Source organism: Hemitrygon akajei, chromosome 19, assembly GCF_048418815.1.
Source record: "Hemitrygon akajei chromosome 19, sHemAka1.3, whole genome shotgun sequence".
In the NCBI taxonomy this organism is placed as follows: domain Eukaryota; kingdom Metazoa; phylum Chordata; class Chondrichthyes; order Myliobatiformes; family Dasyatidae; genus Hemitrygon; species Hemitrygon akajei.
The window spans coordinates 3,897,816-3,921,969 of NC_133142.1; the positions used below are offsets into that span (position 1 = coordinate 3,897,816).

The following is a 24,154-nucleotide window of genomic DNA, read 5'->3' on the forward strand; positions in this document are numbered from 1 at the left end:
CTTTGATGTCTCCTTTTTTTCCTTTCAAGGTTCTTTTGAAGACCCTGACCTAGAGTTACATGCTGACTTTGGTTCTTTGCAGAAATGGGACCTGGTCGCTTTTCAATATGCCAAGGATGTGGCCTGGAAGACTACTGTGCCTTCAGGGTGCCAGATTTTCGTGGCTGCTCTGGAGGCGGGCGGATTCAAGGCCGCAGCCTGAAGTGTCGTGGGAGTACACGGAAGATCGAAAGCAGCCAGCTGACTGGTGGCTGTGTGCCCAGACACCCGAGTCCTTCTGGCATAGAGCTTGGGAAAAGCAATGCAACAGACTTTAAACACCTTAAATCAGCGAGTTGCTTTGTTATGTCTCCCTTCTCACTGTGGAACAAGGACACTTCTTTTTCCCTTATTATGGAAAGAGCTAGCCTGTGCCATGTTGAATGGGGGTACTGCAAGTCTGTGTCTTTATTCATGCTTTGCTGCACGTTGAGTGCTCGGTGGGGGGTGCTGTTGCTTTTAGCTGGTGGGTGGGCAGTCGTTGCTTTGCTGCTGCTTATGCATAGGAAGGGGGAGTTGCAGGGTGTTTGGGTTTCTAACATTTAACTGTCATTCATTCTTTGGGGCACTTTGTTTTCGTGGATGTTTGCGAAGTAAAAGAATTTCAGAATGTACATTTCTCTGACATTAAATGTATCTATTAAGGACAACTTAAGAGACTCAGATAGGAACATGGATGAAAACAAAAATGCAATGGCTACTTGGGAGGGAAGGGTCAGATTGACCTTGGAATAGGTTAAAAGGTTGCACAATGTTGTGGGCTGAAGGGCCTATACTGTGCTGTTGCAAAAGGGGACCCATGTAGAATAAAAGAGGGTAACAGCTTGAAGAATGCTTCTACAGCCTTTCAAATACCAGCTGAGCCCATTGCCAATTCAATCCTTCCGTGGAAAATTACAGATATTTTATGGTCTTGTATATGTGCAAGGCAGTAATCTAATTTCATCATTCAAACAACAGACTGAATATCAATGTAGTCCTCCTCTCCTAACCTGCAAGGAAACAGTCACATGCAAATTCACAATATTCCGATTTCAATGCATTGAACAAATTACTGATTTTGGCATTCATTCTCATCCACTGAGTGTTTACTATGAACAGAATAGCACAGGAACAAGGAGATAAAGAGCCAGGAAGCAATATACTGTACCAAGATCCAGACATGCCAGAGTATTTGTGCACTTCCATTCTTTCTCATGCGTGGGAGCTTTGACATCTTCCAGGACAAGGGGGACCCAGCCACCAAAAACATACATTCTGGAAAAAGGAGTGGAAAATTAAATGCACTACTGGATGGAAACACAACGAGCACAAATATTGAAAACTTCTTTCATGTGTAGAAGTTTCTTACTTGCTCCCAATCATTGTGGCAGAGTGCAAACTTCTGGGCAAAGGCGGAACTCCGGCAACCTCTGGCTTGTTCCACGTTAAATTCTCTGCATAATGCAAACAAAATAGTTAGAAATCTTGCTAGTGCAAAACTACAAAGTAAATTCTAGTTAAATTGTTACTTCTAACAGTAAGAGGGTGAGGAAACTGAAGGGTGATAACGGGATTATTTGTTTTGTCAAATACCACAGTAGTTGCAGTTTGGGTCATGTTGCCTGCCTTGGCAATAGAAATTTTCAAACAAGGAATATCTCTCCAACACATTCCACCAGCACTACTTCATTGGTTCCTGTCAGAGTAACCTTACATGCAGACACTCCTAGTGACACTTTAATGACATACAATCAATCTCCGGATAAGCTATTTAATGTATATATATTTATTGTGTTGTTTTAATTGTGTTCTTTATCTTATTGTGTTTGAGATGTGTCTATTTTAATCCAAGGAGTATCATAAACAAGGTGGATTAACTTAGATCATTGATCAATACGTGGAACTATGAAGTTGTGGCCATTGCATAGAATTGCATGTCTCAGGGGCATGAATGACTGCTGAGTTATTTCAAAAATGACATGAACAGAGGCAAAAGAGCTGGGGGCGTTGCATTGTTAATCAGGGATAGAATCACGGCTGCAGAAAAGGAAGAAGTCACGGAGGGATTGTCTACTGATTCACTGTGGGCGGAAGTCAGAAATAGGAAAGGGGCAATAACTCTACTAGGTGTATTTTATGGATTCCCTCCCCAATAGTAACAGAGACATTGAGGAGCAAATGGGGAGGCAGATTCTGGAACTGAGCAATTATTAAAATAATAATAATAGGGTTGTTGTGATGGGTGATTTTAACTTTCCTGATATTGACTGGCATCTCCTTAGAGCAACGGTTTTGGATAGGGTGCAGTTTGTTAGTTGTGTTCAGGAAGGTTTCCTGATTCAATATGTAGATAAGCTAACTGGAGGAATGGATGTATTTGATCTGGTATTGGGAAATGAAACTGGTCAGGTGTCAGATCTCTTGGTGGGAGAGCATTTTGGAGGTAGTGATCACAACTCTCTCTCCTTTACCATAGCGCTGGAGAGGGATAGGAGCAGACAATTTGGAAAAACATTTAATTGGGGTAGGGGGAAATACGATGTTATTAGGCAGAAACTTGGGAGCAGATGTTCTCAGGGAAATGCATGGCAGAAATGTGGCAAATCTTCAAGGAACATTTGCATGGTGTTCTGCAAAGGTAGGTTCCATTGAGGCAGTGAAAGGAAAAGAACCACAGTGTACAAAGGATGTAGAAAATCTAGTTAAGAAAAGAAAAGCTTATGAAAAGTTCAAGAAACTAGGTTAGAGCTCTAGAAAATTACAAGGTTGCCAGGAAGGAGGTTAAGAATGAAATTAGGAGAGCTAGAAGGGGCCATGAGAAGGCCTTGGTGAGCAAGATTAAGGAAAATTCCAAGGCATTCTACAAATATTTGAAGATCAAGTGGATGAGCCGCATGAGAAGAGGACCAATCAGGTATGATGGTGGGAACATGTGCAAGGTGTTGGAGGAGGATTTAATGAATACTTTTCTTCAGTATTCACCAGGGAAAAGAGTCTTTGCAATTGTGGGGAACACTTACAATGGACTGAAACGCTTAAGCATATAGACATTAAGAAAGAGGATGTACTGGAGCTTTTGAAAAGCATTAAGTTAGATAAGTTGCCAGTTCCAGACAAGATACACCCCAGGCTGCTGTGGGAAGTGAGGGAGGAGATTGCTGAGCCTTTGGTGATGATCTTACATCATCAATAGGGACAGGAGAAGTACCAGAAGATTGGAGTGTTGCAAATATTGTTCCCTTGTTCAAGTAAGGGAGTAGAGATAACCCAGGAAATTATAGACCAGTGAGTCTTACTTCAGTGGTGGGCAAGTTGTTGGAGAAGATCCTAACAGGCAGGATTTATGAGCATTTGGAGAGACATAATCTGATTAGGGATAGTCAGCATGGCTTTGTCAAGGGCAGGTTATGCTTTACGAGCCTGATTGAATTCTTTGAGGATATAACAAAACACATTGATGAAGGTAGAGCAGTGGATGTAGTGTATATGGATTTCAGTAAGGCATTTGATAAGGTTCCCCATGCAAGGCTCATTCATTAAGGAGGCATGGGGTCCAAGGAGAGCTTGCTTTGTGGATCCAGAAGACAAAGGGTGGTTGTAAATTGTTCGTTTTCTTCATGGAAGATGTTTGACAGTGTGGAGGATCAGAGGGATCAATTCACCTGTTTCTGACTGTAAAGGACCTACATTTGTCTTGATCAATCTTTTTCTTTTCACATATCTATAAAAGCTTTTACAGTCAGTTTTTATGTTCCCTGCCAGCTTTCTCCCATAATCATTTTTCCCTTTCCTAATTAAGCCCTTTGTCCTCCTCTGCTGGTCTCTGAATTTCTCCCAGTCCTCAGGTGTGCCGCTTTTTTTGCTAATTTATTATGTTTCTTCTTTGGACTTGATACTATCCCTTGTCAGCCACAGGTGCACTACCTTCCCTGGTTTATTCTTTTGCTAAACTGGGATGAACAATTGTTGTAGTTCATCCATGCGATCTTTAAATGCTTGCCATTGCATATCCACTGTCAACCTTTTAAGTTCTAGGCAGTTTCTAGAGTTGACACAACATTGTGAGCCGAAAGGCCTGTAATGTGCTGTAAATTTCTATGTTGTATGTTAAGTGCCATGTCATAAGACGTGGGCAATCATGGTCTTTCCATGACGACGATTGTTCTTTGCAAATTTTTCTACAGAAGTGGTTTGCCATTGCCTTCTTCTGATCAGTTTCAAGCTCTGAAGATTTCTCCAGTTCCTAAATTTCCCACCTACTTTCATCACACAGACTTGAGTGCAACTCAATCGAGGAACAAAGTCACATGAACCCAAATGGAGTAGGTATTATCAGGATACTTTTTTAAACAAAGTGGGGAGAAAAACGAAGAGGGGAGAAAGCATGCTCACAGGTTTTGATCTTTGGTCATTTTCCCAGTGCTCTTCTAAGTTTTATGTTGCCGGTCACCCTTCACACAACCCCGCAACTCATCAGATCCCACAGGACAACAGGAAGCGGTAGAAAGACGGAACAAATTCAGAATGACTCAAAAGGAAGGAGACGAAGACAGAATCTCTTAAATACACCAGACATCTATGGCAATAAATTCCACAGATTCTCTGGCTGAAGAAATTCCTCCTCATATCTGCCAAGACCTAAAGCACACTGCTTATTTCCCTCCTGACCTGATGTGTTCCTCCAGCATTTTGTGTGTGCTGTTCTTATATACTCCCTTTCCCGGAGGCTTGCTCTGGGATTAAAGACTTTCATATTTCCCAGTTACAGTTTCAGTCAGTCACAGTAAGCTCATGAATGCCCCTCCCTACGAGAGGTTCTGGTGGCTCTCAATGTTCAGACATGAAGGGGCACCAATACCTGGGCTCTGCCAGATGGGAACACCACACCAAAGAAAGTGACTGGAGTCTGAGGTAAACCCTGAGCCAAACAATGAGTGATACACACATAAAATGCTGGAGGAACTTAGAGGGCAGGTTGCATCTATGGAGGGGAATAAACAATTGGTGTTTCATCAGGACTGGGGCAAAAGCTAGAACAAGAAAGTGCTTTCTGACTCTTCAACCACATGCTTGCTCACATTTGCTCCTATCACCTGCCAGCTTGTACTTTTTCCCTTCCCCCATCTTCTTATTCTGGCCTCTGGCCCCTTCCTTTCCAGTTTCTGTTCCTTAACAACCAACACAACCCAATGGTGTGCTGGGGATAGCCCACAAGTGTTGCCACACTTTTCTGGTGCCTACACAGTATGTCCACAACATTCAGCAGAAGAATACAGAACACAACAAACAACGAAATAACAATAATAAAACAAGCCCCTTTTCTCCCACCCACCCAGACAGTCAGTCCTCCAACCCAGTAAAGGCCTCCTGGCCTCCAGTAGCCTCAGACAACGGGTCTTCAACTTCCCAGTGGGTTCTCAGTTAGATACACATTACTTTTCCTCAGTAGCTCGAGGGGAATAACAGCTTTCAGATTTCTTTCTAACAAGAGCTAACACCAAGTAAAATAGTTTGGAAAGTAACCAGACTTCTTCAACTGGGCACTGAAGATACAAGCGTGAATGTTGTTTAAAGGTATTTGCTACTGTCAGAGAAATGAAAAAAAGACACCCACCAACATCCAGAATCCACAGGTCTCCAAGTCGACAGCCACTCATTCCACCATAGATGACCAGTTTTGGTTTATTGCCATCTTTACTGCGATACACAACAGCTGTGTGAGATTCTCTAGGTGGAGGTGGAGTTCCATACGTGACTGGTATGTCCCAACCTACAACTCCAGAGCCAGGCTTAAGCTCCAATATATACAAGTCGTTTAAATACCTTACAAAAAAAACAACAAATAGCAAAATCACAAAAACTGCAATACTTTAACTCTTGGTCTCACAATCTAACTTCTTGTAATTTTGCATTTTATTGTTTACCTGCACTGCACTTTTTCAGTAACCTTTGCACTCTCCATTATTATTGTTTTACCTTAATGCACAGTGTAATAATCTCTATGAACAGAATGCAAGACAAGCTCTTCACTGTATCACGTTACATGGACAATAATAAGCCAACAGCATACATGTAACACATATAATTTGGCACTTATAACATTAGATCAGCAAACTAAGAGTCACAAGCTGAAATTCTAGAAAGCTAATAAACAAATTCAATAAATTTTGGTATCATTGCCCTGCCAAGGGTAGTAGTAGAGGAACTCTTGGATATTCCTCCATTTTTCTATCATCCATGATCCTATATAGGAGGAAAGGGTTAGACAAATCTTGGAGTAGGTTATAAGGTTGGCACAACATTGTGGGCCGAAAGGCCATTTCTGTGCTGTAGTGCCTTGTGTTCTATATTCTCAGACTGGCACCTGAAGTTCAAATTAAATTTATCATTCTGACACAAAATCATGTTAATGTTTGATTTTTCTGGATCTGGGCATCATTTCTTATCCGTCCTTAATTGCCTTCAAAGTATCATGCTTCTTGGAAGTTGTTGGAGCTGCACTCACTTAGAGCATTCCATCAGACTCCTGAATGATGGAGGAAAGGCTTGGGTAATAGATGGCAAATCACTTGTCACGTAATATTCACCTCTGATCTACACTCTTGGGAAGATCTCATTGAAACCTATTCAGTATTGAAAGGACTATCCGGTATAAAGTGGACATGCAGTGGATGTTTCCTACAGTGAGACCAGTGCGAACAGCATACAGAAGGAGGTTCATTTAGAATAGAGATGAGAAGGAATTTCTTTAGCCAGAGGATGATGAATCTGTGGAATTCATTATCACGGACATCTGTGGAGGCCAAGTCAGTGGGTATATTTAAAGCAAATGTTGATAAGCTCTTGATTAGTAAGGGTGTCAAAGGATATGGGAAGAAGACAGAAGAATGGTATTGAGGGGGATAACATCAGCCATGATCAAATGGCTTAATTCTGCTCCTAGGTCTTATAGTCTCGAAGCTACCCTATTTATGATAACCTTGTGGATAGTGACACTGAGGTTAGGGATACTAATGTCATTGAATAACAAGAATAGATGATTGCCCCTCACTCTATGGCAGAAATGTTATTCACCACGTCTAAATGTGAAGCACAAGGATAGACCGATTTCTCCATCAACTCCAGGATGAACGTGTGCCTCTTAACCTTAGTCTGACTCGAAATCACCCAAATATTTCTAGCATTGGGCATTTACTGTCACTTGATTTCCCAACCTGCTCTACTACACAGTTCTTTGGAAGTTAGCCGTCACTATATAAAGCTACGTATAAATTCTGGAAGGACCTAATGCTTGAAGAGGTTATTAAAAAAACTAAACAGCAAGCAATCTTACCGTGGAATATTGTTTTTTGGATCTTCACTATCATTGGCTAATCCCCCGAATAAATAACATTTATTGTCAATAACTGAAAAGCAGTGGCCGAGGCGGGCACATGGTGGGGGGCCATTCTTGGGGGCTCTGGCTTTCAATTTTTTCCATTCCCATCTGCTTGCCTGGAAAACAAGAATCAGAATCAGGTTTAATGTCACTGACATAACAAACTTCAAAGTAAATTTATTATCAAAGTACATATATGTCACCATATTAGAGCCTGAGATTCATTGTCTTGTGGGCATACTCAATAAGTCCATATAATAATAATCATAACAGAATCAATGGAAGTTCAACCAGTGTGCAAAAGAGAACAAACTGCGCAAATACAAAAAGAAATAATAATAAATAAATAAGCAATAAATATTGAGAAAATGAGATGAAGAGTCATTGAAAGTGAATCCATGTGTTGGGAATATTTCAAAAATGGAACAAATGAAGTTGAGTGAAGTTATTCTCCTTTGGTTCAAGAGCCTGATGGTTGAAGGGTAATAACTGTTCCTGAACCTGGTGGTGTGAGTTCGGAGGCTTCTGTCACTTCCTCCTGATGGCAGTAGCGAGAAGAGAGTGTGGCCTGGGTGGTGTGTATCCCTGAAGTTGTTGTTTTGTGGCAGCAGTAAATTGCAATACATATTTTTTTCAAAACCGATAAATTACTAATATACATATGTACACACTTCGGGTAGATGGAACTCGTCAGCCTGGGAAGGCAGTCCATCTAAGAGAGGGAAAACTAATTTCAAACCTCCGCTGCCTTGCGGCCATACCCACTCATGGGAAAGGCTTCGAGAGTAAACCCTGAGGACAAATCCAGAGCTGGAGTCCCTAAGGCAGTCCGACGTTGCCTTCAACCTCGTTCTGGCAACTCCTGCGACGTCACTGGTGCCAAGCTGCATCAGCCCTTGCCCTTCCCTTGGACAACATCGGTGGCGTGGAGAGGGGAGACTTACTGCATGGGCAACTGCTGGTCTTCAATAAAACCTTGCCCAGGCCTGCACCCTGGAAACCATTCCAGGCACAGATCCATGGTCTCGCGAGACTAACGGATGTCACCACCACCACACACACACATTTTATATATATATATATATATATATAAAAAACATACATACACATACACTCTCACAAACACACACATATATATACATATATACACACACGTACATTCACACATATATACACATACACACACACAAACTATACATATACACATATAAAATTAAATTGTTCAAAAAGAGAGAGAAAATAATTTTAAAAAACAGTTCATTAACCATTCAGAAATCGGATGGCAGAGGGGAAGAAACTGTTCCTGAAACATTGAGTGTCTGTCTTCAGGCTCCTGTACCTTCTCCTTGATGGTAGCAATGAGACGAGGGCATGTCTGGGTGGTGGAGGTCCTTAGTGATGGATGCCACCTTTTCAGCCATCACCTTTTGATAGTGTCCTTGATACAGGGGAGCAGAGCAGCATAAACCATTTGTGATTTCTTGCTTGTTTATCAACCATTCAGGGTTAATTACAAAAAAATGTGTAGGAGTTATTAAAGTACTTCTGCAGGTCACAATCTCTTTCACTGATAATTGTTGCTTCTCCAAGAATAATTCTGAGATTACCAGTCTTCTATATTGCAGAATATGAAATAATTGAAACAATCTAAACTTCTTAGTTATTCATTTAAGGGAACAATCTAATCCTTATTTAAAACAAAAAGTAATTTAAGTCCTGATGAAGAGTCTTGGCATGAAATGTCAATTCCCCATTCCTTTGCTTAGATGCTGCCAGACCTGCTGAGTTCTTCCAACATTTTATGTTAATCCAACTAGTCAATTTCTGTATAAAAATGGTATTTTTTTTTCAAACTTTAGAACTGTCTGGTGACAAAGGCTACTCTGCTCTCCTTGTGCACACGTAAATAAAGTGTGATAGAGAAACAAGAGAAAAAAAACCACAAAATGCTGGCAGAACTCAGCAGGCCAGACAGCATCTATGGGAGGAGGTAGTGACGACGTTTCGGGCTGAAACCCTTCATCAGGAATGAAGTAACATGGGATGGTCGAGGGGGGATAAGAAGTGGGGGGAGGGATAAAGTAGAGAGCTAGGAAGTGATAGGCTGGAGGGAAATGGGCTAGGGGAAGGTGGAGAATTATGGGAAATAAAAGAGAAAGAAAGGTAGGGCTGGGGGGAGATTATAGTGAGGGGGGAAAAAGAGAGAGAAAGAGAACCAGACTAAAATAATAGATAGGGATGGGGGTAAGGGGGGGCAGGGGTATCAACGGAGGTCTGTGAGTTGAATGTTCATGCCGGCAGGTAGGAGGCTACCTAGGCAGGAGATAAGGTATTGCTCCATCGACCTGCGTGTGGCCTCATCTTGACAGCTGAGGCCACGGACAGACATATCGGAGTGGGAGTGGTCTGTGGAATTGAAGTGTGTGGCCACAGGGAGATCCCACCACTGCTGGGGGACTGAGCGCTGGTGTTCGGCGAAACGGTCTCCCAGTCTGCGGCGGGTCTCCCCAATGTACAAATGGCCACATCGGGAGCACCGGATACAGTATATCACTCCAGTTGACTCGCAGGTGAAGTGGTGCCTCACCTGAAAGGACTGTCTGGGGCCTAGGATGGTGGTGAGGGAAGAAGTGTGAGGGCAGGTGTAGCACTTCTTCCGTTTGCAGGGATGAGTGCCCGGAGGGAGGTTGGTGGGGAGGGATGGGGGGGGATGAATGGACAAGGGAGTCGCGTAGGGAGCGATCCCTGCAGAAAGCCGAGAGTGGGGGGGAGGGGAAGATGTGGCTGGTGGTGGGATCGCGTAGGAGGTGGCGGAAGTTACGGAGGATTATACGTTGGATCTGTAGGCTGGGTGATGATAGGTGAGGACTGGGGGACTCTATCCCTGGTGGGCTAGCGGGGGGATGGGGTGAGGGCAGAGGTGCGTGAAATACGGGAGATGCGATGGAGGGCAGAGTTGATAGTGGACGAAGGGAAGCCCCTTTCTTTAAAAAAGGAAGACACCTCCTTTGTCCTAGAATGAAAGGCCTAATCCTGAGAGCAGATGCGGAGGAATTGAGAGAAAGGGATAGCAATTTTGCAGGAGACAGGGTGGGAGGAAGAATAGTCTAGGTAGCTGTGGGAGTTAGTAGGTTTGTAGTAGATGTCGGTGGATAGGCTGTCTCCAGAGATAGAAACAGAAAGATCTAGAAAGGGGAGGGAGGTGTCGGAAATAGACCAGGTGTCGTTGATATAACGCAAGAAAAGGAGGACAGATACCGGTGTAGGCTTGGAACATAGATTGCTTCACATGGCCGACAAAAAGGCAGGCGTAGCTAGGACCCATGGCTACACTTTTAGTTTGGAGGAAGTGGGAGGAGCCAAAGGAGAAATTGTTAAGGGTGAGGACTAATTCCGTGAGGCGGAGAAAAGTGGTGGTAGAAGGTGACTGGCTGGGTCTGGAATCCAGGAAGAAACGGAGAGCTTGGAGACCTTCCTGGTGGGGGATAGAGGTATATAGGGACTGGACGTCCATGGTGAAAATGAGGCGGTGGGGGCCAGCGAACTTGAAATCTTTGAAGAGATGTAAAGCATGGGAAGTATCACGGACATAGGTGGGAAGGGATTGAACAAGGGGAGATAAAACAGAGTCGAGATAGGCAGAAATGAGTTCAGTGGGGCAGGAGCAAGCAGAGACAATGGGTCTGTCTGGACAGGCAGGTTTGTGAATCTTAGGTAGAAGATAGAAACGGGAAGTGCGGGGTGTGGTAACTGTAAGTTTGGTGGCCGTAGATGGGAGATCTCCTGAGCTGATGAGATCGAAAATCATTTGGGAGACAATGGACTGGTGCTCCCTAGTGGGGTCATTGTCCAGGGGTAGATAAGAGGAGGTGTCAGCAAGTTGTCGTCATGCCTCCGCTATGTACAAGTCGGTGCACCAGACGACAACAGCACCCCCCTTATCAGCGGGTTTGATGGTAAGGTTGGGATTATTGCGGAGGGAATGAAGAGCAGAGCGTTCAGAGGGGGTAAGGTTGGAATTGGAGCAAGGGGTGGTGAAGTCGAGATGGTTAATGTCCCGACGGCAATTAGAGATGAACAGATCCAGATGAACAGATCGCTCTGCTCTCCATTCCCTCTGCATCTGCAGATTCACTCGTGTTGCCTAGAGAAACAAGAGCAAGTTTTCAGGTTTAGTTAATCAGCGACAACAACTTTCGAATAATACAAGGAAGCCAGAATTAAATCCCCAACGAGCTGGCTTGGGAGTTATGGGTAACCATTGGTATAACTGAAATGAATGAGCCAACTGAAAAATCACTGCATAAAGACAACATTATTTTAAAATGTTATTGCTTACAGAAGAGATTTATCCAGCTTATCCCAGTGAGAATTTGTTTGCACCAGAACAGTGTCAGTACTCAACTGATTTTGGAAAATACTTTGCTAAAATTTGGACACATTGCTTCAAGCTCAAGCTGCTTTTTGTTACTGGAACTACCTTCTGAAGAAAGCATGCTCACGGGTAAAATAAACAGGAGTATAGCATCTGAGCTGATAATCATTTCAATGATATTAACTCATCATCGATAGTGGTCAACATTATTGTAAAACATCCAGAGTGCATGACATCCACACATTTAAGCATCAGGTTTAAAAAGTGAACAGCTTCAGGAGTTAAGCGATGAGGGGAGAAAGATAAAAAAGATTGGCCTATCTTTAAAGTTTTCATTTTACTTCCAATTCCTTAATTTGTAAAGCTGGTGTTTGGGAATGAGCTGTTTATTTCAGAACTAACAAACACCAGTCAGAGGAAACACCAATTTTAACTGTCTGTAACTGAACCATTTTGGATGTGTTTCCAAGTAATGTTGCTGGAGGGAGAATTGCATATTGGACAATTCCAACCACTATTAAGATTATATCCCCCACAAATGCTCAGTCACAGAGTTTACCCAACGATACATCTTTAAAGTTAATGATATTTAAAACACTTGTCATGTCACATGTCCGTGATAATGAATATGATTCTGATGCGTTGAAAATTGCTGAGAAAGCTCTGCCAAATATTCACTGTAAAGTCGGCACATGAATGGCAAGAGCGCTCTTTGCAAGGGGCTCTTTAATAAAAAATACCTGATAATGAGTGGAGGTTGGAGGCCTGATGTCTGTGAGTTTGAGAAGCTGGTGGCAAGGACTGGAGGCCCACAGGCAGCCTGTCCTGGGGTTGGAGGCCTATCTGTACGTGTGTGAGACAATGGGTGGGAACAGGGCTTGCTTTACTGTTCATGTCTTGTTTTATTCTATTGTTGCTGTTGCTATTGCTGCTTCTGTTGTTCTGTGTTGTGTTGCAGTTCCACTGAACATTCAGCGCCGGAATGGTGACATTTGCAGGCTGACCTCAGTACATCATTGGGTATTCTGGTTGTTTACGCCACTGACACATTTCACTGTATGCTTCGATGTATGTGTGATAAATAAATCTGAATCTGAATCCCTAATTCATGACTGGCATCCTCCTCCTCCTCCTGCCTTTCTAATTGGAATTAACACAGTTTTTAAAAAAAAGTTTACGAGTGCAGCACAAGTGCTCTGAAACTGACAGGTGATTTTATCAGAAATAATTATAATAACAAACTGCAGCATACAGATGACCCTTAATTAACCTGCAGCAACATCTTTACTTTCTTCCACACAGTCATAAACACCTTTTGTTTCATTGCCCTATTTCTACCCATGCTGTTACTCTGTCGGCTTTTTGAATTGAATTTACTTCATTACTTACATCCTTCACATACATGTGGAGTAAAAACTTTATGTTACGTCTCTGTCTAAATGTGCAATTTATAGTAATTTGCAATAAATGGTATGTACAACAGGACAATCAATATAACATAGAAATACAATTGTATCAGCATGAATTAATCAGTTTGATGGCCTGGTGGAAGAAGCTGTCTCGGAGCCTGTTGGTCCTGCTTTTATGCTGTGGTACCATCTGGAACAGTTTGTTGTTGGGGTGACACAGGGCTCCAATGATCCTTTGGGCCCTTTTTACACACCTGTCACTGTAAATGTCCTGACTAGTGGGAAGTTCACAGCTACAGATGCGCTGGGCTGTCCGCACCATTCTCTGTAGAGTCCTGCGATTGAGGGAAGTACAGTTCCCCCAGGCAGTGATGCAGCCAGTAAGGATGCTCTCAATTGTGCCCCTGCAGAAAGTCCTTAGGATTTGGGGAGCCATACCAAACTTCTTCAACCGTCTGAGGAGAAAAAGGTGCTATTGTGCCTTTTTCACTACACAGCCGGTATGTACAGACCACATGCGACCCTCAGTGATGTGTATGCCAAGGAACTTAAAGCTGTTCACCCTCTCAACCCCAGATCCATTGATGTCAATAGGGGTTAGCCTGTCTCCATTCCTCCTGAAGTCCACAACCAGTTCCTTTGTTCTTGCAATATTTCACCACTAACTGGGCACCCCATGGATTGAATAATCCTTTTGGTGCATGTTTTAAAAGCACAGTGAACCTGAAATATAAGTTCTCCATGGATAGCATTTAGTGTCATCACAGTTAATTAGTCAAAGAAAATATTTTTCTGCCGAGTGATAGCAGGTATTTCTTCACGAAGAGAAGAATAACCCTTAACTTGGCAGTGGAGTTATCGGGGCACCGTCTTTTGACGGTGTTTCTGTAGCAAGCTATTCTTGTTTGCTGGGTTGCTAGCTCGACACTCAACTCGACTTGGATTCGAACTTGGGATCCTTTGCTCCGGAGTCCAGTGCTGATATTATTGCGCCACCGAGCAGGACTATTTCTTCACAAGGAGATCTATAACTCAACTTCTATTTGCTGCTACAAAAAAAAGTAGTTGCAATGTGTTGACACTTGACTGGAGGTTTCTTTGATATCAAATCCTCAATGTCCCAAAGCTCTTTATAAGCGATGCAAGTACATTTTGTTCTGGAAAATTAGTCTTTTGGTCACCAGTAAATGTTGTTCTTCTTTCCAATATTGCTAATGGACATTTACCTGAACTGACAGGTAGGCTACAGCGAACAGTATTAATAAAAAGAGTAAAACTGAAATTTATAATCCTAAATTATAATTTTAGATGAGGGTCATGACTGCATATCCAGTAATTATTAAATACACTTTGAATAGCTCCATCTACCTCAAAAGTGCATTAACATCCTGACAAATCAGACAAACTACACGGAAATTCAAAGTAAACTTATTATTAAAGTACATACATCACCATATACTACATTAATTCACTTACTAATTCATTGTCTTGTGGGCACTCACAGTAGAACAGAGAAATACAACAGAATTAATGACAAACTACAGACAAAGATTGACAAATTAACAAATTTTATAATCTTTCCAACTTACCTGTAGTTCATACAACTCGTTACTATACTTCCCATACTCCACCATGCCACCGAACACTAACAGACGAGTCCCGTCACACACAAAGCCATATGCTGCACATCCTGCAGGAATGTCCCCCCTCACTGCTGGGATGAACCACTGGTTGGTTGCTGAGGGAAGAGAGAATTCAAATATTAGAGTCATAGAAGACTACAGCTTAGAAACAGGTCAATCTGTCTAGTCTGATTATATGTGGGGACATTAATAATGACCTTTCAAGAATCATTAGACTCTGGCATGGTGCTAGAGGACTGGAAAACTGCAAATGTCACTTCACTATTTAAGAAAGGAGGAAGGGAGCAGAAAGGAAATTATACACCAGTTGGCTTGACCTTGGTGGTTGGAAAGATATTGGAGTCAATTGTTAAGAATGAGATTATGGAGTACTTGGTGACACAGGACAAAGTCAGCATAGTTTCCTTAAGGGAAAATCTTGACTGCCAATCCTGTTGGAATTCTTTGAGATTACAAGTAGGATAGATAAAGCAGATGCAGTGAATGTTGTATATTTGGACTTTCAGAAGGCTTTTGACAAGTGAGGCTGCTTACCAAGTTAAATACCCGTAGTATTACAAGAAAAATACTAGCATGGTTAGAGAGCATTGGCTAATTGGTAGGAGGCAGGTATGGGAATAAAAGGATCATTTTCTGGTTGGCTACTAGTGACTAGTGGTGTTTCACAGGGGTCGGTGTTGGACCACTTCTTTTTATGCTGTGTATCAATGATTTAGATGATGAAATAGATGGCTTTGTTGCCAAGTTTGCAGATGATACCAAGATTGGTGGAGGGTCAGGTACTGTTGAGGAAACAGGAAGGCTATAGAAGGAATTAGATTAGGAGAATGGGCAAGAAAGTGGCAAATGAAATACAATGTTGGAAAATGCACAGTCATGCACTTTGGTAGAGAAATAAATGTACAGACTATTTTCTAAACAGGGAGAAAATCCAAAAATCTGAGATGCAAAGGGACTTGGGAGTCCTCGTCAGAACACCCTAAAAGTTAACTTGCAGGTTGAATCAGTAGTGAGGAAGGCAAATGCAATGTTAGCATTCATTTTGAGAAGTCTAGAATATATAGAACATAGAAATCTACAGAACATTACAGGCCCTTTGGTCCACAATGTTGTGCCCACCCTGTAACCTACTCTAGAATTTCCCTTGCGCATAATATTGAATTCAGCCCCATTATATGAAAGAAAAGTCTCAAGGTATTAAGGAGGATGTGATGACACCAGGAAAAGAAATCACATGTGAAGAACTAGAGAAGTATTTGGTAGATTATTTGATAAGATGAATGTTATAGGGATGGGGGAAATGATTGGTTAAATGGAGGCCACAGATTGGAGCATGTGACGATAAGAAAGAACAGGGGTAGAGAAGGATATGGATTTTCAATTGGATGCATTAGGGAGACATATAGACTGGGGCTTAGCAGATGAAAGAAGGCGTTTCAGGCCTGGTAAGGGTTGGAGTATAGACCAACAGAATTATGGAAAAGTTAAGATGCATGGATATTGGACGATGATCAAACAGGGGGTGAAGTATGGATAAATATTTCAGCAAATTCTACACCCTCCTGAGCTCTCAATTGTAACAGCATGCACAAAATGCTGGAGGAACTCAACAGGACAGGCAGCATCTATAGAAAAGAGTAAACAGTTGACATATCGGGCTGAAACCCTTCATCATGTCCTGATGAAGGATCTCGGCCAGAAACGTCCACTGTTTGCTCTTTTCCATGATGAAGGATCTCGGTTCAAAACATCGACTGTTTATGCTTTACCATAGATGCTGCCTGGCCTGCTGAGTTCCTCCAGCATTTTGTGTGGGTTACTTTGGATTTCCAGCATTTGCATAATTTCTCTTGTTTGTCTCAATTGTGACTTCAGTTTCATAAAATAGAAGAGATGGGATGAAATTAGATTATGGAATTGGTATAAATAAAGATGACAAGGTTCATATTCTATTACTGGTAACCCATATGCGTGATAAATGTGGAGAACAAGGTTCAGTTAGGGTAACATACAAAACCCACAGACAATCCATTTGATATACATGGCAAGTTTAAATTTTAGCATGTGATCTAATTAAGTGTTTAAGGCTGAATTATCTTCTGCTCTTTAAACAGATGGAGACAGCATGTAGAGCAGTACAGCAGAAGACAGGCCATTCAGCCCACGATGTTGTGCCTCCTCCAGTGTATCACCCATATTGCTTCATATTGATGTGCCTATCTGAACACCTCGAACTCCACCAGAATGCCAGATTCTATCACTACCTTGGTAACCTATCCCAGACACCTACCAGCCTGTGTAAAATAAAAATTTGCTCCTTGCTTTGCCTTAAACTTTCCTTCTCTAATCTTAAAGGCATGTCTGAATACATAGAACAGGTAAAGGTACAGGCCCTTCGGCTCATAATGTTGTACTGAACCGATTAAATTAGTAATCAGATGACCAACTAGTCACTTCTGCGTACACAGTGTCCAAATTCTTCCGTTTTCCTCACATTCATTTGCCTATCTAAACATCTTGTAGAAGTCCCTAATGTATCTGCCTTTACCACCACTCCAGGCAGGGCATTCCAGGCACCCACCACTCTGTGTAAGAAAAACCTGTCCCTCACATCTCCTTTGAAATTACCCCTTCTTGCCCTAAATGCATGCCTTATGGTATTAGACATTTCAACCCTGGGAAAAGATACTGTCTGACCACTCTATCCATGCCTCTGATAATCTTATAAACCTTTATCAGTTCTCCCCTTAGTCTCCACTGCTTCAGAGAAAACAACCCAAGTTTGTCCAACCTCTCATTAAAGCACATACCCTCCAATTCAAGGAACATCCTGGTAAACTTCTTCTGCACTCTTTCCTTTCTATAATATCCTTTGACGTTTGGATATTTCTACCCTGGGGAAAGATCATGTCTCTCATAACATTGCAAACTTCTGTCAGGTCTCCCCTCAGCCTCTGATATTCTAGGGAGGACAACCCAAGTTTGTCTCATCTTTCCTTACAGTTTGTACTCTCTAACCCAGGCAGCAACCTGCTGAACCTCTTCTGCTCCCTCTCCAGTTTCTACATCCTTCCTATGATAGAGCAACCAGAACCATACACAATACTCTTACTGAGGCTTTATATACATAATTCCAGCTTGGCTTCCTTACTCGATACTCAACATCCCTTCCAATGAAGGGAAGTATGCTGTATGCCTTTTCTACCATCTTATCCACCTGCATAGCCACTTCCAGTCAATGACGGACTCTATCTGCCATGCTTTCCAATCCACATCTTGCTGTATACTTTTGATAGTGCTTTACATGGTCTGTAACTCCACCAGTCTTGGTGTCATCTGCAAACTTGCTAATCCACTCATCTGCATTTTCATCTAAACCACTGATATATTTTAAATACAGAGGCCCTAGCACTGATCGTTCTGGTACACCACTGGCCAAGGTGCTCCAGCCAGAATAACAGCTTTTTACCCCCACTCTCGTCTTCCATGAGCAAGACATTTTTGAACCAAAGCTCCGAATCACCCTGGATGCCATGCATTTTTACCTTCACAAACTACTATTGAGAATGTGAAGAGGGTAAGGGGTATGTGTAGAAGGGGTGGGCGAGGGGTAAGTGTAGCAAAATATGTAGACAGGACCAGGGAGAGGATATGTCATTGGGGAAGTGGAGGAGGACAGGGAAGAGGTAGCTAAAATAAGATGCCAGACAGCATGTGGCAACCACAAAGAAGAGGAACCTTGCGACCACAAGACAATGTGTTCAGCAAAGTATTTTGAGCTATATACCTATTTCCAGTGTTTTGCTTGCGTCCATACCCATTCCAAGTATTACGCTTGCGTCTATGCTTATTCCGAGTATTTCGCGTGCTTAGCTGCAATTGCCAATCAATTGATGAATTTGAATCGGTAACCATATTTGCGAATGTAGTACCCTGCTTTTGGGTATAAGTATGACCTTTGTAAACCAACAAATTGGGAGTTGGCTACCTTACGCCCGAAGTGCGTGGGGCTGCGAACTCCTCTCTGAATAAAAACCGTTTCAGAGGTAATTTCGTGTCTCTGGTGTTTTTCCTCAACTGAGCAGGTTAATAATTTCAGGTTGACACCATGATGGACATTATAAAATGCCTCACTAAAGTCCACACAGATAACACCCACTGCAGTATCCCCATCAAACTCCTTTGTTATCTCCTCAAAAAAAATCTTTGTAAGTTCAAAGTAAGTGTATTATCAACATACACATCTGTCATATCAGCTGTAATATCAACATACATATGTCATCTGTCAAGGTCGTTCTCAATAAATCCGTAATAGAACGAATGAAAGATCACATCACACCAACTAGGTGTTTAACCAGTGTGCAAAATACAACAAACTTCGCAAATACATAAAGGAAGAAATAATAATAAATAAATAAGAAATAAATATGGAGAACCTGAGATGAAGAGTCCCTGAAAATGAACCCATAGATTTTGGGAACAACTCAGTGATGGAGCAAGTGAAGTTGAGTGAAGTTATCCCCTTTGGTTTGAGAGCCCAATGATTGAGAGGTAGTAATTGTTCTTGAACCTGGTGGTGTCAGCCCTGAGACTCCTGTACCTTCTTCCTGATGGAAGCAGCTGGAAGAGAGTGTGACCTGAGTGTTCCTGCTGATGGATGCTGCTTTCCTGCAACAACACTCCATGTAGATGTGTTCAATGGTGGGTGCGTCTACTTATGATAGACTGGGCTGTATCCACTACTTCTTGTAGGAATTTCTGACAAAGGGCATTGGTGTTTCCATGCCACAGTGATGCAGCCAGTCAGTATACTCTCCACCACATACCCATTGAGGTTTGTTAAAGTTTTAGATGCCATGCCAAATTTGACAAACTCCTAAGGAAGAAGAGGACTTTCTTTGTAATGGCAATTACATACTGAGCCCAGGACAGGTCCTCTGAAATGCTAACAAAAATGAAGAATTTAAAGTTGCAAACCATCTCCACCTCTGATCTCCTGATGAGTACTAACTCATGGACTTCTGGTTTCCTCCTCCTGAAGTCAATAATAAGCTCCTTGTTCTTGTTGACACAGAGTAAGAGGTTGTTGTGGTTAAGCACAATGCTTGTAGTGCATCTGTGCTGACAGAGACTATGGAGGAGATGTTGTTGCCAATCCAAATCACTGGGGTCTGCAAGTGAGGAAATGGAGGATCCAGTTGCTCAAGGAGGTATTAAGGCAAAGTCTTGGGAGCTTATTGATTAGTTTTGAAGGGATGATAATATTGAATGCTGAGCTATAGTTAATAAAGAGCATCCTGATGTATGCATCTTTACTGTCCAGATGTTCTCGAGTTGAGTGAAGAGCTGATAAGATGGCATCTGCTGTGGACCTGTTGTGCTGGTAGGCAAACGGGAGAGCATCTAAGTTGTTTTTTCAGGCAGGAACTGATATGTTTCATTACCAACCTTTCAAAACACTTAATCACTGTGGATGCAAGTGCTATTGGACGATAGTCATTGAGGCAGATTGCCACGTTCTTTTTAGGCACCAATATAATTGAAGCCTGCTTGAAGCAGGTGGGTACCTCAGATTGCTGAAGCAAGTTAAAGATCACAGTGAACACTCCAGCCTCTTGGTCAGCATAGGTCTTTAGTACTTAGCCAGATACTCTTGGGCTAGGTGCTTTTTGTGGGCTCACCCTCCTGAAGGATGCTCTTACGTTAGCCTCAGTGACTGAAATCCCAGGATCACTGGGGGCTGTGGGAGTTCATAATGGTTCCTGGATGTTTTTTTAAGATCAAATTAGCCAGCAGGGTAGTTATGAGAAAGTGCTGTGTTATGCATCATTAATAACAACTATCATCACTTTCCTATTGACTGAAAGTAAGTGGGTGGTAGTTGAAAAAAAAGCCTTTGTCATTACCTGGTTATCTGCATTAATTACTCATAAAATGTAGTCTGTCATCTTCATCTAAGTCACAAAATAGACCAATATGCTTCTCCCTATAGATACTGCCTGGCCTGCTGCGTTCCACCAGCATTTTGTGTGTGTTGCTTGAATTTCCAGCATCTGCAGATTTCCTCGTGTTTGTACTTTTCATGTCTTCATTGAACACATTGTTTAATCACAGTCCAGTTGGAAAAAATATGTAAACCCTTGTATTTAATAACTGGTAGAACCTCCCTTAGAAGCAATAACCTCCACCAAATGTACACTTGTTGCTGCTGATCAGACTTGTGCCACGGTGGGGAGGAATTTTAGACCATTTCTCCATACAAAACTGTTTTAGTTCATCAATATTTCTGGGATCCCTTGCATGAATATCCTTCTTCAGGTCATGCCACAGCATCTCATCTAATTTAGCCATTCTAAAGCAAATTTTCTTCTTTTAAGCCATACTGTTGATTTACTCTTGCGCTTCAGATCATCGTCTTGTTGCATCATCCAACTTCTATTAAGCTTCAGGTGACAAATCATTACCCTGACATTCTCCTGTAAAATGTCTTGATATAAATTTGAATACATTGTTCCCTCAATGATTGCAAGTTGTCCAGGTCCTGAGGCAGCAGAGCAGCCCTAAATCATGATGCTCCTTCCACCATGCTTCACAGTTGGGATGAGGTTGGTATGCAGTGCCCCTTTCCCTCCAAACATAGCAGTATGCACTTCTGCCAAAAAGTTCAACTTTTTGTCTCATCTGCCCACAGACCGTTGTCCCAGAAACATTGTAGAACATCCAGGTGGTCTTTTACAAACTTGAGATGTGCAGCAATGTGTCCTCCGTGGTGTCCTTCCATGAACACCATTCTTTTTATAGTGCACTTTTTATAGTGGACACAAATGAACCGAGACTTTAGCAAGTTCTAGAGATTTCTGCAAGTCTTTTGCTGTGTTTCCCTTGAGGTTTTTTTCACCTCCTTCTGCATGGCATGTTGTGCTCTTGGTGTGATCTTTGCAGGACGCCCACTGCTTGATAGAGTAGCAACAGTACTGAATTTACTCCATTTGTAGACAACTTCTCTTACTGTGAACTGAAGAACACTCAAGTCATTAGAACAGATTTTGTAGTCTTTTCCAGCTTCATGCATCTCTACAATTCTTTTAAGGTCCTCTGAAAGTTGTTTTGATCGAGAAACAGTGGACATAAACAGCCTCTTTCTTGAGAAGAACAGGCTGTTAGTAACCTGACTTTGTGTGTCTTTTTTATACGGCAGGGCACCTCTACCACCTCCACCTCAAATCTCATCTCCTTGATTGGAACACCTGACTCCAAATAGCTTTTGAAGACGGTATTACCCTAGATGTTCACATACTTTTTGGAACCTAGATTGTTTAAATTAATATGAAGTAGCGCAATTGTTTGTGTGTTATTAGTTTAGGCAGCTTGTGTTTGTCTATTATTGTGACTTAGATGAAGATCAGACCACTAATGCAGATTAGAGTAACTAATGCAGAAAACCAGGTACAGTAATTGCAAAATTGTAACTTTTTTTCCCAATTGTAGATTGATTGGATTGTTTAACTTTTTAGAAGAGGTAATAGCTAGACCATTTTCCTTGTCAAATGAAAGCCAGTATCCTAACTGCATTGAAAAAAACTTGGCTGAAGGCACACCTAGTTCTAGAATACAAGTCTTCAGCACCATAGCCAGAATGTTGTCTAGTCCTATCACCTTCATGTACCAGAACTCTATGATTTCTTGGTAACATTGAAGGTGAATCCAATTTCCTTAAGATTTGCAACTGTGATGGTAGAGATCTCAGGAGGAAACCAAGATGAAAATCATCCAGTTGACACTTCAAGCAGATTAATAATGCTCTGGAATCTGCTTTGGCATTGATCTGCTGCCCCTCATCCCTCCCATGCTGCTGAATTCTCCATTACTAGATATGGTAGGACTGGATAACCGTGATCAGATCTGCAGCTTGCAAGATTTCTTGGCAATGTGGATTGCTTGTTGCTTATCACACATTCAGTCCTGTGCTCTAGCTTCAGCAGGGAGGCTCCTCATAGTTAAGATCCCAGTTTCTACCCCTCTTGCTAAATATCTACTCACTACCTGCTGCACACCCAGTCTAACAGCTATGTCTTTCAAAACTATATATTTGGACTTGGTGATTCTCAATCACTGGTAAGGTAGTAACTTGGCAATTCAGGAGGATTGGACTAAGTTCAAATTCCACCACAAAATGCTAACTAAAATGCAAGCTACTCAGTTGTTTCATTAATGCTATATTCAAATAAGAAAGCAAATGCATTAACCTGGGCCTTGAATTTGGCAAAATTGCTTGTAGTGCAGACAATCCTCCTCAGATACCTGGAAGCTGGGGTCTAAACTGACTAGTGATGTAAAGTCTGACACAGCCATACTCAATGAATCAGACCTTACAGACAACATAACAGAATCTTCCATCAGTCCCTTGTACGTGGTGAATCTGTGGAATTCACAAACTCAGCACTACTTGATGGTGCACTTCCCCTCATTAATACCACTACAGTTCTGGCTAGCAAATGATTCACTTGGTTTGGAAAATGTTCCTGGCAGAGCAACCAGGCAAAATCTTTCAAATCATCCAAATACTAAAGTTGCAAATCAAAATTCAAGAGATTCTGCAGATGTTGGAAATCCGGAGCAACATACAAAATATTGGAGGAACTCAGCAGGTCAGGTAGCGTCTACGGAGGGGAATAAACAGTTGATGTTTCGGGCCAAGACCCTTCATCAGGACTGAAAAAGAAGGCAGAATAAGAAGGTTGAGGAATGAGAACAAGCTGCCAGGTGACAGATGAGACCAGGTGAGGGGGCAGGTGGGGGCGTGGGGTCATGAAGTGAGAAGCTGGGAGGTGATCGGTGGAAAAGAACTGAAGGAGGAATCTGATAGGAAGAGGATAAAGGAAGAAAGGTAAGGGTGAGGGGAACCGGGTGGGTGATGACAGGGGAGAAGAGGTGAGAGAGATAACAGAATGGGGAATGGAGATAGAGGGGTGGGAGGGAAATCACTGGAAGTTAAGAGATAGAGTTGTTGCAATTGAGTTGACTGAAATAGTACAAGATTCCAAAACAAAAACTCAAGATTACAGTCCTCTTTTTCTGACCAGCTCTAGTACTTTGCCAACTGAACGCTTCAGCATTCATCTCAGAACATCAGAAGTCAATAATGAAACAGGATGGGGAGATGGGAATGAGTTCAAACTGGATACAAGGTCTTGGACCGGCTGCAGTTTGCCTACTGATGCAATAAATCCACAGTGACATAATCTCACTGCTTCTCCACTTACTCTGGAGCACGTGGGCAACCACAAGACACACATCAAGCTACCTTTTATTAATTACAGGTTGGTGA

At 42.1% G+C, this 24,154-nt stretch overlaps 1 protein-coding gene across 3 annotated transcripts in view; it reads right to left on the bottom strand.

Moving 5' to 3' along the window:
* Positions 1-24,154, bottom strand: part of LOC140741701 (host cell factor 1-like) — a 126,309-nt gene that overhangs the window by 95,509 nt on the left and 6,646 nt on the right. For all 3 annotated transcript variants that reach the window (XM_073071990.1, XM_073071991.1, XM_073071989.1), the window contains exons 2-6: positions 14,773-14,921; positions 7,355-7,515; positions 5,636-5,844; positions 1,391-1,475; positions 1,190-1,296 (exon numbers count right to left, since the gene is read on the bottom strand). In XM_073071990.1, coding sequence (XP_072928091.1) covers positions 1,190-1,296; positions 1,391-1,475; positions 5,636-5,844; positions 7,355-7,515; positions 14,773-14,921 — 711 coding nt within the window. The remainder of the gene's footprint in view (positions 1-1,189; positions 1,297-1,390; positions 1,476-5,635; positions 5,845-7,354; positions 7,516-14,772; positions 14,922-24,154) is intronic.